This window comes from Mycteria americana, chromosome 1, assembly GCF_035582795.1.
Source record: "Mycteria americana isolate JAX WOST 10 ecotype Jacksonville Zoo and Gardens chromosome 1, USCA_MyAme_1.0, whole genome shotgun sequence".
NCBI classification, from domain to species: domain Eukaryota; kingdom Metazoa; phylum Chordata; class Aves; order Ciconiiformes; family Ciconiidae; genus Mycteria; species Mycteria americana.
Genome location: NC_134365.1, coordinates 127,331,798 through 127,348,654, shown reverse-complemented (window position 1 = coordinate 127,348,654; position 16,857 = coordinate 127,331,798). Strand labels below are relative to the sequence as shown.

Below are 16,857 nucleotides of genomic sequence, written 5' to 3'. Positions count from 1 at the left end.
AGATTCAAGTGCTGGAGACCTCACTAAATGATGAATTTAAGGACGCACTGTACCATCAGCCTTTTGCGAGGTTGGGGGGGCGGGGGGGTTCAGCAAACAACTATGCTCTAATGCCACAGCCCGACCCAAGCAGCATGCCCCATGCCCCCCGAGCAGAGCAGGCTCTCCCTCCATCCCCTGCACCCATCCCTGCACCCGCAGACCACCATCCCCCTCTCCCCCCCGCCGGGCCCTTCTCACCCTGCTGTCAGAGCAAGCTGGCAGGACCCCGCTGCGGCTGCTGCTCTTTACGCTTTCCAGCACACGCAGGGGGGGATTTAACGGAGGATGTCATTAGGGTGCCCAGAGCCCTCCGAGGAGCAAGGAGGAATGCAAGGGGGAGAGCCGGGGCGGCAGCCTGCCGAGCTCCCAGCTTTAGCACAGGGACCACAACGGCAGCTGTGCCTTCCTCCCCAAAGCAGCCTCAATACAGCTTGGAGAAGGGAAAGCCCGCTCAGCTTTCAGGGGCTCAGCCTCTCCCCACCCTGGTACCTTCTCCACTTCCCAATTAAAACTTTCCCTTGCTATTTTGCCAGGCCAATTTTTGTTGAGGCTGTTATTTCAGTGACAGCAATACCACAGTAACTTGATTTAGGTGAGTAACCAAGCAAGTACGATTGACCAGCATGCTCTCTGCCAAAAGCATTAAACAAAGACCAGAACAATAATTCAAAGTTATTAAATTGCCTGAATGAGATTTTCTCCTAGCCCTACTCATGAATCTCCACCTACGGAAGAGCACGCTTAACCACCCAGTTACACAGTGTGCACACACACACGCACGAGGCAGTCTGCAGTGTGTTTCCTCTTGTTTTGCAATACTTTCAGCATAGATCTTTTTTCCTGAGTTGTTAAAAACAAAGTAGCAGCAGGAGGAACTGATCTATTCCTTAATTATATAGGTAAAAGAAAAAAATTTAAGAAACTGATGGAAACCAGATGCTTACCAAGAGTTTTTTCTTGCATACAGTAAAAGAACTAATACCATTTATTATTTATTTTTAAATTTGCCTTGCTTTTAGGGCAGGGTTGCTAGCACACGTTTTCCGTAGTCCTCTGATACCTTGCTGCAGCCTAGAGGGAGCAGCCAGCCCCATGGGGAATTCTGCAGCCCCCCACCTGCCCTCGAGGACCTGCGTCAGCTGGGCACACGTACCCCCCCGCCACTGCAGCAAGAAGTCACCCAGGCAAACTAGCTTCTCATAGTTTGGAGTTTTACAGCCAGCTTTTATGGATAAGCCAGCCTGGCAGATCGTGTCCGTTCCTGCTCCCCATCACCCCTCTGTGCTCCATCCTTGCTTTGCCTGGAAGCTGCAATATTGGCATCTCCCAGAGCTACAGCGCCTTCAGGAAGCTGAACTCCTTGTCGTCTCTCATGCTTCCCCCACCTCCTGCCTGCATTTAAAACACAGCCCTAGACCCTTGCTTTCACTGGTTGATGTGGTACCCCATCGATGAAAAGGACAATCTCTTTAAGACAGTAACTTCGGTGACAGTTAACTATCTCCTGAAAAGCAAGTACAACCGTGACCAGTAACTCGCAGACCCCGAAACAAGCACGGAGAGCACCAGCCGTGGCAGCTCCGTACCTGCAGAGCCTGAGGTCAGTGACTTTAACCAGCAACACCGCGAGCGCACGAAGATTACGCTGCCCGCGCAGCTTTGCTGCAAGCTGCCGCGGCAGACACACACGTACGCGCTTCAGAAAGCCATCTAAATTCGCTTACATCTGTCATTGTCATTTTGGTCAGCAATGGCATCTTCCAGAGCGACAGACTTTGGCTTCTTTTCACTGTTTCCTTTCAAGTTTTCCCAGTCTGCCTGGCTGAATCTGCAGACCTCTGAGTCTTTGGTAGCTGTTTGGCCTTCTCTCTCTTTCATCTCCAACTCTGAGAAGCGCATCATTGCACGCTAGAAAGAGAATTGATATGAAAAAAAAAGTCTTGCGATAAAAGCTACTTCATTTACCTTACCTTATATGAAAGCATTTCCAAAGAAAAATCGGCTCAAAACCAAGGTTTGAGATAGATAGCTAGGGTAGGAGTTTAACACACCTGACTTGGAAAACAGTGTTCTAGCATCTATATGCAAATAGCCACACAATTCTTTCATATATAAGTGGATATATATAAAAGATATATATAAACGTATACTGTATATAAAACAAAAACATTCCGTTTTGGAGGTAAAAAGAGACAAAAACAAAAAGAAAAAAAAAACAACACAAAACTGTACAATGAATAAAGACGACCATGGCCCACAAACTTCCCTTTGTGTATTTGGAAATGAAATTTAACTCAAAGGTTTATGTAAGAGTCTAGTAATAAAAATTTGAAGAACTGACCTCACAGTAAGCAGCAGGTAGACATAAAATACTGTCCTCTTGTAATCCTTCCATCTATGTAATTAAAATGGGCACTCAATGGATCATTTAGATAATTTCATCCATTTTTATAAGCATAAACCAATTCTTTTCTTAACAATGCAAAACAATTTGGCTTAACTCATCCCTTCATTAAAAGTAAAATACCTTAAGGATATTCCTACACAGTAGCTGTCTGTCATCCCTCAGCATCAACCTCAATACCACTCCTACTCTTTCCTACGCGTTCGCTTGGCGCAAACGTTGCCTGAGACCCGCTAATACATGGCTGCGACTCCTCTCCATCAAACGGCACGTTTGGCATACTAATCACAACTTCTGGGTACGCTTTGCTAGCTGGCACTACAGGCCAGCGGAGAAATTACAGCCATTGCTAGCGCCAAGGTAACATGCACGCCTGTCCGACTCCCCTCCGTAACTGCACAAACATTTCATACGTACATTAACATTTCTATCTGATCTTAGTAAAAGCCCTTTAAAGCTTACTAGCGCGTACATACGTAAAAGCCATACATACTATTCTTTACATCGCCTCGCTCTCATTAACAAACTTACTTTGCTATTTAAAACCGTTTCTGGCGAGTACACCCTAACAAAAAAACTTCTGATTTCCCCACCTGCGTTGCTTCTCTCAACTTTAATACTTGACTGCGACTTGCAACAGAGAAATAACGACAAAAAGCGCGGCGGTCGTTGGACCGCGCGGACTCACCTGCAATGCCCGCTGCTCCCGGCTGAGCTGGCTGGAGTCCGCGTACAGTTCGGTCGTCACACACTTGAATCGATCACCTACGTAACCAGCAGAGTTTGCGATCCTCTTGGCCAACTTAGACGGCTTGGGTTTCAATATTTTGCCGTCGGCAGATTCCGTGTCGTCGGCTCCGTCTTTGGCATAGGTCTGGTTGGCGTCGATGCTCGGCGGCGCGGTCCCCATGCAGAACGGCTTCACGTCCTCCTGCACCTTGCCAAAAGCCAGAGCCGGAGCATCGCTCTCGTGAGCGCTTTCCAAGAAAGCGGGTGAAGGCTGGACCGTCACTCTCTCTTTAGGCTGGCTCACAGATAAATCTTCTTTCCTTAAGCCGAACACCGATGAACTCTGGGCTTGCTTGAAATTATAGGTTTCATGAAGATCATTATTTCTTCCAAACTCCTCTCTCATTACAATAAAATCTCTGTGCTGCGACGCCTGCTCTACCTTGTGCTTTGTAGGGTCATTAGCCTGATTACTGCTTTCCGTAGCAAAGCCGGCTTTCGTTACGTTTGCTTCACTTTTAGCCTCTTGCTCATCTCGCAGAAGATCCGGGAAGAGGTGTTTGTCGCTTTTGGCTGAGCTTTTACCATGGCCAGAGCTCTGATGCAATTTCACGCTCTTGTCGCCGGGTACTTCGAAATGCATCTTCCCGCTGCTCTCCATGAGCTCCGGCAACCGGCCCCGCAGAGCCGGGTCCTCGTAGCGGACCCTCTCGTGAGACCGCGACCTCCTTTCCGCCTTCTCCTCCTTATTGATCTCCAAAGCCGAATGCTGCAGCAGCATGGGGTGCACCATCCCCATCCCCAGCGCGTCCTGGTAGGTCATGAACTCCCCCCGCCCTGCCGGCAGGCTGTAGGGGAGGCCGGGTTTGGGAGCCAGGTGGCCAGGGTAGAGGCTACCATTGGGCAGCAAGACGGGGTGCGGATACACGTGTCCTTTCCCGTGGAGGGAGAGAGGGCTGATGGCTATCCCCTCCGGCACCGGGTACGGGAGGTAACTTCTGGGGTAGGGCAGAGGCGGGGAGCGAAAAGCCTCGTTGGGCGGCAGGAAGATGGGGCTGGAGGCCAGGGCGGTCTCGCTTGCCTTGAAGTTGGCTTCCTGGCCGCAGGATTTGGCCACCTTATTGCTGTGTTTTGCAGGGGTGGCGACGGGCTGGCCAACGTGCTGTATGACCGAGGCGGTGCTCTCCGCAGAGCTCCTGGCCGTCTTGGCGCAATCCACGTTGGCGTTGGGAGCTGGTGATGCCGACGCCGGCCGCCCCCCCGCCGACACCGTACCCGAAACGCTGCCGACGACCGCCTCCGTGCCGCCCATCCTAGGGCAGGAGGAGCTCCGCTGCTGCGGGATCACCCAGTCCAGCGCCTTGTTTTTCAGCTGGACGCTCTTCCCGCTCTCCTCGCCGGGGCTGGGACCGGGAACGATCCAGGAGGAGGGCGCCGTGCTGATAATTTCAGGCCTGTAGATGGGGCAGCCGTTCCCGGGAGAAATGGTTTCTTTCTGAACTATGTCGCTGGTGGGCAAGTGCGTCCCCCCTCCTGCCCTGCCGTGCACCAGCACCGTCGGCGTCATCTTCTTACCGTGGTCTGACTTGCCAGCAGTTTCTGCGTCGACGACTTTTGCCGACAAGTCCAGTGGTTTGTCGGTGAGGTCTTTGGTTGGGGTCTGCTTTTCCAGGAGCGGGGGGGACCTGCCATCTTTCCGGTCGTGGCCAGCTTTCCTCGTGTGGGGGGCAGACGGCGGGGGCGCCTCCCCGGCGTCGCTGCCTTTGGGAAGCTTCCCGTTGGAGAGGCGGGAGGGTGGAAATTCGCCGCCGACGTTCACGTAGGGCTTTGGGAGGGTAACGGCAGAGGAGGGAGAGGTGGTGATCCTGGGAAAGTGTTTGTGGAAATCGGCATACGCGTCCCCCACCTGGGCGGGCAGGGGGAGGCGGGGGGATGGCCGGGGCGAGTGCGGCAGCAGGAGCGCGGGGTCTGCCGGCATGTTGGTGGGGGCCGGCTTGGCGGCAGGGACCCGGGGCTGCTTGCTGCTCTGGATGTGGGGGTAGGCATGCGCGTCGACGGGGGTGCCAGGGCTGACACCCATCTTCCACGACAAGCTCTTATCCGGACAGTGCACCAAAGGCGGGATCGCCGGTGAAGCTGAAGCAGTCGAGAGCCTCATGGGTGATGCCAGCGACGAAGGGATGTGAGGGGCAACGTAGTGGGAGGGAGGCAGGTATAAAAAACGTTCACCGTTCGTACATACAGGCGAGTAAGCCAGGTGCTGCGGTAAGCTGTAGGTGGACTGCTGAGGTAGCAATGCCTTGTACATGTTCAACGAATACTTATTTGGTGAGTCAAGGAAAGGGTATATGGTGGGCGTCGCGCCCTCCATATAGGGGTTTACCCAGGGGAGCCTTAGGTAGCTAGCACCATTGACACCGAGGGGACTCTGCTTGTCACCCGCAGCTCGGTCCAAACCCAGCGTTTCCCCCGTCGGGACAGAGTTTTTTTGTATTCCAGGTGGCGTTTTGTATATAGCGCTGAAGCCATTTGGGGCTTTTCCAGAGACAGCTGCGTTTTCTACCGCTTCAGGGGGATTAGATTTAAACTGTATCTCTGGATTTCTTTCAGGAGTAAATCCAAGCCCGGCTATCGAACTCGTAGCATCTCGTGATTTTTCCGAGCCGAGTCCGCACAAGCTGGAATAGACAATACTACTGGGGACTCTGAGTCCTTCTCGCATGAGTCCAGACCTGTCCATACTCAGAGCTGCGAGACTGTCAATGCGATGTGCTGTAGTCGCATCCACCTTTACAGAACAAAAAGTACGTTACTTTCACATTTCGCTACAATGATTACCACTCAAGCTACAGACATGTCAGCATTTGGAAGAGAAACAATACCAATGCAAACACACTGTTAGTTGTGAAAACGTACACAGCCTGATCGGGCTGCAGAATGGGAGAACAGGAACCTACAGAGCAATATATATCACCACAAACATCAATACAAATCTCTCCACATCCAAAACTCATCAGCTAGAAACAAAGGCGTGAGGACCCATAGCCCAAGCAGCCAGAAGTGGCCCAGAGATGATGCTCGGCGGCATCGCTCCCCTGCAGCAACCGGCTCCTCAGCCACAACCCCGCCAGAGCAAGAGGGTGTGGGCTGGGGCACAGAGAGTGGAAAGGGAGGGATGGAGAGCCTCTCCTCCTCCTCCTCGTCCTCCTCCAGGACCTCTCCCTCCACCGCAGCTCTGCTCCAGGGCTCGCCACCACCACACGATTCACAGGGCGAGGCGTCTGACGACGCAGCACGAAGAAAGATCCGCCATCGAATTTCTTCCCCACTCGCCGCTCCGCGCGGACGCTCACAGGAGAAAACCATCAACTTTGCTGAAACTTTGATGTATTTAACGCTTACGTGAACTATTCTTGTTACACATGCCAGTATGCTGCGTGACATTATTCATAACACAGCAAAAGTAAGAATATGATGCCATACAACACCACACACCACGAAGTCAGTGTCAAGAGATTAACGAGATAAATAAACGAAGTCCTATTTCACTGTTTCACAGAAACAACTCATATGTGCCCAAGCCCGGCTAGAGCTGCAACAGAAAGGTATTTTAATAATTTCTCCAAATGGCTCATGTAATAACACCCGGAGGTGGGAGACAGGGTGGGGAGGACAGGCACGGATTCAGCTGCAGCATGAAGCTATTCACTTCTTACCACACTGTGATTCAGGTGATTTTCTTCCCTCAACTCCAGTCTGCTTTTCGGTGCATCGCCATCGTTAACGGGAATTTTCCTATTAAGAAACAGAAGTTTACTATTTGAAAACATCCTTGCATCTCGGATCAGTACAAGATTATATCACCTCCATATTTTGATTCCCCTAGAAAAGTCCCATATGATACCGTATTTATCCTCCTCTGTACCCGCGCACAGTGACTACTTTAGAAAGCAATGACCGTTTGAAAACAGGTTTAAAGCGTTTTGACAGCAAGAACACACCGAGCGCATCTCAGAGCAGCCTCTTCCAACGCAAGTGATCTATCTCAAGGTTTTCTATTCTGCCCCTCGCCCTTTTTTTTTCCAAGGAGAGAATACACTATTTTAAACATACCCTGTTCATGTACCATGCATAAACACTGCCGAGGAGAAAATTACAACACACATGCTAATATCATACAAACGTCAGCTGTTCCATGCTAAAGAGGGAGCTGCACATCTGTGCCATACCAGTGTTGCAGCACTGGGACTTGTTATCACAGAAAGCACCAATAAAGAATATACCTTAGTGCCAAATTTCAAATCCCAAGGATAAAAATCGCTGACATGCAGCAGAAGGAAAGTTTCAGCATTACCCAAAAGAACTCCTTTCAATCAAGGTGCTTAAAGGCACATCATCACCTTAAAGCAGAAATGCGATTTTAATGTAATTGTTTATTAATTTTTAAAAGATTCACCTCTCCTGCAAGTAGCACATAAAAATATTATGCCTGAATAACTGAGAGGAAAGCAGGGAGAGAGAGTCCGAAGGCAGAGTGAGAGGTTTGGCCATTTTCCTCCAGTTTATGTTTGCAAAGAGTTTTTCCCTGCAAAGACCAAAAACTTTCCCCAGCTTCTGGGAGGCTTTTCACACAAAGGTGAGAACACGGGCTCAAAGAAAAGACCAAAAAACACTAAAACCACACAAAATTAGCACAGAGAACCACAGGTGTACCTGCAGCTTCTGTTCAGTGTCATTTCGCTTTTTAAAAAGCTGGGGTTTAAGGGAAGAGGACACCGGCCAGTGCCTGCATCACCCCATTGAAAATTATTAGAGACCGTAATTTTAATAATTGAATGAATGATATTCAGCAGGAAAAGAGGTGGCGAGGAAGAGAAATTGACTTGCGGGAGACGGAAGAGCCGCTGTTCCTATTTCACAGGACGAGCTGTTGGTCCGAAGGCAGGGAACACTAAGTTGCAGGCAGGAGCCCCTCTGCCGTACAGAGTCCCCACAAGAACACGTGCACTATTTGGTTTAATTCCCCTTCACAAGTATGAAATAATAAATTAATTGTAAAAGCGCGTTTAAAGGCTGCTTTGGGGAGTAATCTCTTTAAAAGGTGTCCCCACTTCACTGACCCAGGTTGCCTGTTAAATAGTAAATCAGCGGCTGCTCCACTGCTCCCAGGCACGTCTTGTTTCTCCCCCCCTACTCCCGCTCCAAGCTGGGCTGATCTCGATGCAAGACGGCAGCTATCTACTCTGGCATTAGGGAAGCGAGCAAACTCCGAGACCTCACGCTGCAGAATTACAGTGTGGCTTAACTTGCCAGAAGCTTAAATATTTACCTGTCTTCATTAATTCCACACATGCGGACCCTTTCATTGCTCATCCAGCTATGAACGTTGCCATACAGGGGAGTTGCAGAAAGCATGACGTCTTCTTAAAAATCGCCGCTTTTCTTCAAGGTTTTATATTCTATTAAAAAAAAAAAAAGAAGAAGAAGAAAAGGAAAAAAAGTTGAGCAGATTTGTCTAGGAGGAAGTGCAAACATCGCGGTGGAGCAGCCAGCCTCCCTCCGGGTAATTAATAATGAATGCAGGATTGGTGCGGGGAGCGAGCTGCCTACGTTAACCGCTAAGGGAGATACCCTGCAATAAAGGAGCAAATTGAGGGCATTTATAGGTCAGAGGAGATGGATCTTTTCCCCAGCGCACATCCAGAAAATTAAGAATCATTCCAGGCTATCGACAAATAAAAGTTTCTCCACTGCATTTCATTTGAACAAGAAATGACTCAGCCGGCCAAGTATACACCAGTCTCCAAACCTTCATCTCATACGGGCTGAACCACGGAGGGAGACGCCACGGGCTGGGGGAACGTGCGAAACTACCCACAGGCGCTCACAAAAGCCCTGCACTGGGAACGCACAGGAGCAGGAGTGCATCGCAAGAACAGCCACATACCGTGTGCATTAGCTACGCTGATTGCTGATAAAGCTTTCACGCGAGGACTTAAAACTGAAGAGACGCTGCTACAGAAGGGATCTAAATAAAAACCTTCCCTTTAGCGTCTGCACATGACTAACTTGGAGAAAGGGGTTAAAAATAGTAAGTGGGTTGGCGAGCTCCCCACCCCTTGATTTGATTAAGCACCGAGCCCTGGTGGCTTCTGCATCGGAGCTGCTGCCGCTGCTGCTGCCGCTGCTGCTGCTGCTGCGAGTGCTTTCAGTAATTCAATGATGCCTGCTCACTCCAGGGAAATAAATCATTAGCGGGCTCGCTGGAGAAGTATTAGCAGTCCAAGAGGATCGGCGCTGTGTGCAGCCAGAGAGGCAGGTGAAAGGTAACCGCATTTTCGCGTCCAGCGGCGGAGAGGGAAAGGCTTTTCCTCCCCTCTACGTTGCCTAACGCCACCTCCGCTCGCATTAAATTCTAGTTTGCTGCATGAGCGAAGTGTCAGGACAAGCTGCGTTTTATTAACAGGATTATCGCGGCGCATGATTTATTCCAGTGCAAGATTTTAATTGCTCTTCGGAGGTTGATTCGTTTCTTTTGACTGAGCCTCAGCCTGCATCCTGTGCTAAATGCTGGGTTAATAAGTAGGGGGAGCCTTTAATGCACAGGATATCCCTCAGCTCTTCCTCTCTCACAAAAATAGAAGCCTTTAAGCGGGAGGCACGATACTCCTTTTACGCACACACGCAAGCCAGTAACGGGCGATTGACCACTGGGAGTTTAATGCCTAACGTCTCCCAAAGCATCCATGCTTCCCCAGCAAACTCATTTCCTTTGTCAGGCTACAAAATATGCAAATGATCACTATGGCATTTAATGGGGAAGAAGCCCAGATTGGGCCTTTAACACAATACTTCACACGCGTTCAGAGAGGTTTAAGAACTGAACCGGCAGGAAAGCCTTGTTCCCCAACACTTTCTTCTCCCCTCAGAGAGGCCTTTTGTGCAAAACTCCACGTCTGGAACAAATGTATATTAATGAAACGGCGTGTTGACCCTCCTCTCTCCAGAACGGTTAGCTTTCCCTAATGAAGTCCGCAAAAATCGCTGCAAGGAAACAAAAATCCACAGAGATTAGATACCGCGCTATCATTCAAAAGGAGTTATTTCACTGGAAAGACGGTTTCTGGACAGATTTACTGGTTTCCAGATGCGCCGCTCGTAATGTTTTCAATAGAGGCAGCAGCAGCATGGAGAGAGTGATTTAGGGTTTTACATAAGGTTAGTAGCCGCCCCGTGTGCTGTCTCACCCATGAGGGACGGACGCCAGCTCGGAGGAGACAGGCCTCGGCGGCACACGGCCCCGCTTCCCTGCGCCCCGGTGTCCTTCGGGGACACGCAAGGCCAACCCACGCCGCTCCTCGGAGGGACGGCCTGCACCCGCCTGGTTTCCTCGGTGGAAGTGTATCATTAAGATAAGGCGCGGTGCCTGAAATAGAGCCCGTCAATCCCCTGACACGTGCAGATAGCGAAACGCTGAAGTTGCATGGGGGGGCCGAGAGCTTCCCCAGCCGCAAGCGGGTGATCTGGAAGCCCCACGTCCCACCAGCGCTGGAGCAGGGCAAAGCCCGGCAGGGCACAGGAGGTGGCGGGATGTCCCAGGGCCCACCCGGGCGGGTCAGAGCCCGCACCCTGACGGCTGCCAGCTGCCAGCCCCCTCCCCAAAAGCCGCCCCTTGGCGCTCGCCACCCCCGGTGCACGCGTGTGTGCAGTTATAATCGCCGCCCTGATGAACTTCTTGTGAACTGTTTAAAAGTGGAGGTCTGCTGAACGAGCAGCGGCGCCACTGCCAGCCATAATTTCATCGCAACAAGCAGCAGACTTTTAACTCTTCGCACGCCCCTTCCTTCCTTCCCTCCTCCTCCTCTCTCTCCTCCCTGCAAGCGGCTACCCGTCGGGGCCGGCGGCTCGCAGGGGACTCCGGCAGCTCGGCCAAACGCCGGCAGCTCCCGCAAGCCCTCAGCGCTGCGGGGACAGGGGTGTGGGGGGCACCGCTCCTATTTATACCCAGCTTTCCCGGGCGTGGGCGCAGCCCACCCCGTTATGCAACCCCGACGGCGGGCTGAGCGCCCCAGCGCACGGAGGAAACCGAGGACACGTCTGTCTGTCTGTCTGTCTCTCCCTCCCTCCCTCCTCCTCCTCCCCGCCCGCCACCCGCCGGGCCACCGCGGGCCCCCCCCGCGCTCCCCGCCGCTGTCAGCGCGCCCCAGGGTGCCGCGGCCCCTCCCGCCGCCCCCGCTGCGCTGCGCGGCGGGGCGCGGAGCGGGGCTCGGCCGCCGGAGAGCGCACGGCATTTCCTCCGGGAGGTGTCTGGCCGATAAAGCCATTTGCGGCTAAATATAGACGGTGATGCACGGAGGAGGGAGGGAGGCGGGGGGGGAGGGAGGGAGCGAGACGCGCAACGCACACGCGGTTCCGCAGCGATGCCGCCGTGCGAAACCAGTTGTGAAAAGCGCCTGCAAGCACAAACCTGCCTCCCGGCGTGCTGCCGAGCGCGGCCCCGCCGTGCCGTGCCGCGCCGCGCCGTGCCGAGCCGAGCCGGGAACAGCCAGCGCCCCGCGCTGCCCGCGCCCCGCCGGCCCCGCGCCGCAGAGGCAGGCAGAGACACACACCGCGCTGTTTGGGCAGCTGATTAAAAAGGGAAACGTTTGGGTCTCCCTCGCAACGTCAACAGACTTTTGGCAGCCATTGACGCCAGCAGCAGCAAAGTTTTGTTAACACGCTCCTGGCGTGGAAACGAGAAAAACCCGATGCCCGCGGGAAGGGGGGGGAAGGAGGAGGAGGAGGAAGACGCCGCTTCTCCGTGCCTCCGGGGCAAAGAGGGGTGGAGGGCAGCGCCGCCCGGGCCGGGGCAGCCTCCTCTCGGCGAAAAGCCCCCGCTCCCGGCCCCGAGGTGCCCGGCGGCGAGCGTGCCAGGTGAAAGTCTCGGCGGGGAGGAGGGGGGTGGAGGAAGCCCGGCGGGGCCGGCGGCTGCAGCGAGCCAGGAAGCGGGGCGGGAGGAGAATTGCAGCGGCGCACGAGTTCCCTTTTGGCGCCTTTACTCTTTTCCACCTCCGAGCTCCGCCTGGCAGCCCGCCAGTTTCCACTGCACAAGCCACAGAGCCAGCAGCGGCAGCAGCAGCGCAACGGCAGCCGGCGGGGAGGGCTGCGCGGGGTGAAGGAAAAAAAGTCTGCGAGCGCGGGTGGCACCGACGGAGCGGCAGGCGCTTTAGCAAACAACCCGGCCTTTCGGAAATTAATAAACGATGCCATAAATTACCCGGCTCTGATCCCCCACCCCACCCCCGCCCCGCCACCGCCCGGTTCCAGGCCACTGAAAGGATCATTTCTAGATTTGTGAAAATCCCTGCGAGAGCAGTGAAAAGCAATCGGGGACTCGTAGCGATCTGCTTCGATTAGCCCTCAACCCGTTCATCTGGAGTTTGATTTAAAGGGCAGCGCTCGTACGGTATTTATAAGCTTAAATACGGGCAGCTGCTTATGAATGTGTGTAGGTACCTCGTTTATCTTGTACCTCCGACTTACATATTTACGAGTTATAAAAACAACGACCCTGTGTCACGGCTAGAAAGGAGACTTTAAAGACACTGTGTTGCTGCACCGCTTACAATGCGCCGTATGAAGCTCTGGCAGCAGCCAGCGCTCTAATATTAGACAAGTGTTTAAAGAACAGGGGTGGCTGCGCTTTTTCTAAAAAAAAAGGAAAAAAATACCGTGGGTTATTTTTTGCAATCTCCACACGGCATCACCGCTAGCGACACGTTTTGTAAACCAGAGGAGGAAGCTGCAGACTAAGTAGCCGCCGCACGGATCCGCGGATTAGAGAAGAAGTTTGACCTTTACCCGGGACGTGTGGCATTTCATTTAACCATAAAGCTAAGCACAGTGCGCCAGCGAGATCGCTAAACCGATTTAAAATACATCTTGAGTCATGCACGACAGTAGTGCATTTCGGTTTAGGCAGCGCGCAGGCAACGCAAAGGGGGTCGGCGTCTATTTTAAGGCTCCTGCCGCAGCCGCCCCCTCCCCGTCCCCGTCCCCCCGGCTCCCACACCGTCACGTGTCGGACGGCGACCGGGACTTTCTGCCGTGTAAACACGGCGCGGCGGAGCCGTCCGAGGGCAGCCGGGGCCGCCCAGCCAGCACCAGCGCCGCCGGGGCATCCACCCCGCCGCCGGGCACCGCCGCCCCGGGCTGGCCGCCGCGCTGCGCCTGGCTCCGGCCCGGCGGAGTCCCCCCCCCGCCTCCTTCGCCCGCAGCGGGGCTCCGGCGGGGGCGGCCCCCCCGGCACAGGCGGCCCCGGCCCCCGCGCCCCCCCGCGCCGTCTGTCACGCCTTGGCCCCGGCACAGACAGTCGCTGCGCCGCAGCGGCAGCGGCGCTTTCCCCCTTTCCCATATGCTGCGAGGCGAATCATTGCATCGCTCTCCGCGCCGGCGGCAGCCAAAAAGGGAAAAGAGAAAAAAAAAAAAAGTTTTCAATTAATGATAAGCCTAGGAACTGGGGAAGGGGGCGGGGGAGGAGGCCAATAAGGGAAAGTTAAAATGGCTGGCGATCCTTCAAATAACCCTGGCCGCCTTCCCCCGGAGCCCGCACGGCACTGCCTGCCGCGGAGCCCCGGGGGAAGCCCCGGGCCCCCAGACACACACCTCCTTGGGGCGGCCCGGGGGGGGGGGCAAGGCTGCCCCGGCACACGGCGATGCCCACACCTGAAGGTTACGGGACATCTGCAGGGCAGGGGCCCTCGCTCCCATTCCAACCCCCCCCCCCCCCCCCCCCCGTTTAAAACGCATCGAGGGGGTGCGATAGAGGGGCTGCAAAGGCTCCCACACGCACAGCGAGGGAGGCGAGCGAGGCGGCTGGTACCCAACTTTGAGGCATCGCTGCATGAAGGATTTCCCGGGGATTCGGGGGAAACACCGACCCCGTCCGCCGCACCGGCAGCCCCGCACCGCCGCGACGGCGCCCGCCCCCCCCGCCTCGACCCCCCCCCGTGGCGGGCGATGCCGCCGTCCCCCAGCGCACGCCGCGGCGGCGGGCGGGCGGGCAGGCTGCTCTCTCCGGGGGGGGCGGGGGTTTCCTCCCCTGCACGCCGCGCCGGGCAGCCCGGCGGTTCAGCCTGCCGCCGCTCCGGCCGTGCCGTGAACAAGGCTGCCGGAGGAGGCGGTGGCGGAGGGAGCCGCAAACCGTCTCTGCGGCAGAAACCCCCGGGCCCCCGCGCAGACGGGGCCCCCCGGAGACAGCCCGGCCTCCCTCCCTCGCCCACCCGCCGCGGCATCTCCCTACCCAGGCCGTCCGCGCCATTTTAGAGACACACACACACTCACCCACACACAGACACTCGCGCACACACACACATGCACGGGAGCGAGGTTTCCGCTGCTGCTGCCAGAGACAACAGGCAGCAGCCGAGCCCGGGCTGCGAAGGAGGAGCAGCGGCAGCAGCGGGAGAGGGACGGACACACACACACACACGCATGCACGCACACCCACGCACCGCGGGCCGCGCAGAAATGTGCATTTCAGGTAATTTAAGGCCGCATTCTCGGCGCGGGGAAGGGAGAGCGCAGGCCTGCGCGCCCCCACCCCATTAACCCGCCGCGCACTCGGCATCCCGGGAGCCCTTCATTGTTGCCTTTATTCCGTATGGCTTTTGCTTTTCAGGAGGGGGATAGAAAGAAAAGAGAGAGGGGAGGAAAAAAAAAAGGGGGGAAAAAAAGAAAAATACCACCAAGCCAGCCCCTTCCCCCCGCCCGTCCCCCATTGTTCGGCCGCAGGAGGCTGGGCGAGCGCAGCGCCACGGGCTCGCCATTCACCGGGCTCCGCCGAGCCCCGCCGTGCCCCCCTCCTCCTCTGATAGCTCGGGAAACTTGCGGGGGGGGCGGAGACACACACACACACACACCCCCCCATTGAATACAGAAGTCCCAGGGCTCCTGCGACAGAGAGTTGGGCGAAAGCCTGCGCTCACTTCCGCAACGTTATCCTTGCAGAAATACCGGAGCACGGCCCCCGTTTCCTTCCCCCAGCCCCCGCCGCACCCCCGGGGGGGTGGAGTGATTAATGGGACGTACGCCCTTGGTTTCCCTCCGGCCACCCCAGCGCGGAGCCTCCGCGGCACGCCGGGCGGGGGCGGCCCCCCCACGCATCCGTCGGGGACGTTGGGAGATATTGATCACGGACGACTTCATTTTGCATAATTGCGGCTGACAGGGCCTGTGGTTCCCTCATTTACGGAGCAACAGCTTCGAGGGGCTGATGGATGGGGAGAGGCTCCCTCCGCTCCCCCCAACTCCCCCCCCCGGCGGCAGCCCCGCCGGGGACGGCGGCTCCGCGCCTCATGCAGCAAATGGCCGGCGCACAACAGCGAAATATTAAACTTGGGTGCCTCCGTCTCTCGTGTTACCTAGCGCGGCCGGCCCGAGAGCCTCCCGCTCCCCGCAGGGCTTTGTCTGCCCAGCCGCGGCGGGGCCGGGGCCGGCCCCCGGGGCACGGGGACCTTCGGCGGCCGCACGTAAGAAAAAGTGCTTGGGAAGTTAGGGCTTTTTCCTCCCCCCCCCTTTTCCCCCCCCCGGTCCTCCTCCTCCCAACAACAAACAAATAAACAGCTCGGTTTCTGCTAAACAATGCATAAAAATTAGCCTCGCCCCAAAGTTTATGTCTGGTTTACGGCGCTTAACGTTTCTCCTTGATGGGAAACGCTTTCCCGAGCACTTCTGGAAAGCGCTGGCGAGCCCTCGGTTACGAAAGCAGCGTTACAAGCACCTCGATAACCGTCCCCGCAACTCTGTGTCCCAGCCTCATCCCCTTCTCCAGACCTTCCGAAGAAACGCACGTCCCGGGCGCGCACGGCCCGCACAGCCGGCCCGGCGTGCGGAAAACACCGGGGAAAAAAAGGAAACACAACAACAACGCTCGGCTTTTCCGTGAAAAATTAAAAAAAAAAATTTAAAAAAGGAAGAAAAAGGAAAAAAAGGAAATAAAGTTGCCGGTGGAGGCCGCCGGCGGCCCTGCCTTCCCATCCCGGCGCTCCGCACCGAAACAAAGCAGCGAATCAACTGCGATGCAGATGGGCGGCTATGAATTTTTTTGCTGCTGCTGCTTAGAGCTTTAATTACTCGTTCTTGATCCGTGGGACTACGACACGACACCGCCAAGGTTAAAATGCCCTGAACAGCTCTGAGCAGATGTGAACGAGTTGGCAGACGCGCAAATGAGGTCTGCCTCTAAGCATGATAACAAGTGACTAATACATTGCATATCGCTGAAAGAAAATTATTTTTCTCTAATTTGCATTAGCTTTTTTTCTTTCCTTTTTTTTTTTTTAACGCCAGCGACATTCCCTCCTCAGAGGCAGCAGCATAATCCTGAAAATATTACTCCGTGACTTTAAAAGATTTGGAAAGAGGCAGAGATTGCCAGTGTTTTGGCTATGTCGGCTTGTTTATCTTTCCGCCTTTGCTCCAAGGCGAAACTAGTTTCGCAAGCAGTATTCTTGCAGAAAAATGGCACATGTCATTAAACACCAGGTTATAGGAATTGATGCTAAAATTGTTGAATGACTACTGGCGCTCTTTCGCCACTAATAGCACAGCCTAATCCATAAAGGACCAAGGGGACAGTCAAGGCCAAAAGAGAAAAAAAAAATAGATTGACTGGAGAGAAATAGATAAAGGCAACCCAATCG

At 54.9% G+C, this 16,857-nt stretch overlaps 1 protein-coding gene across 11 annotated transcripts in view; it reads right to left on the bottom strand.

The window, feature by feature from the left end:
* Nucleotides 1-16,857, bottom strand: part of BCOR (BCL6 corepressor) — an 82,853-nt gene that overhangs the window by 30,846 nt on the left and 35,150 nt on the right. For 7 of the 11 annotated variants that reach the window (XM_075520326.1, XM_075520317.1, XM_075520358.1 and 4 more), the window contains exons 2-6: nucleotides 8,505-8,634; nucleotides 6,892-6,970; nucleotides 3,135-5,963; nucleotides 2,384-2,437; nucleotides 1,767-1,950 (exon numbers count right to left, since the gene is read on the bottom strand). In XM_075520326.1, coding sequence (XP_075376441.1) covers nucleotides 1,767-1,950; nucleotides 2,384-2,437; nucleotides 3,135-5,963; nucleotides 6,892-6,970; nucleotides 8,505-8,590 — 3,232 coding nt within the window. In that variant the 5' untranslated portion in view covers nucleotides 8,591-8,634. Of the gene's footprint in view, nucleotides 1-1,766; nucleotides 1,951-2,383; nucleotides 2,438-3,134; nucleotides 5,964-6,891; nucleotides 6,971-8,504; nucleotides 8,635-11,642; nucleotides 11,663-16,857 lie in introns of those variants that run through there. The other 4 variants (XM_075520369.1, XM_075520380.1, XM_075520399.1 and 1 more) reach the window with 2 other exon arrangements.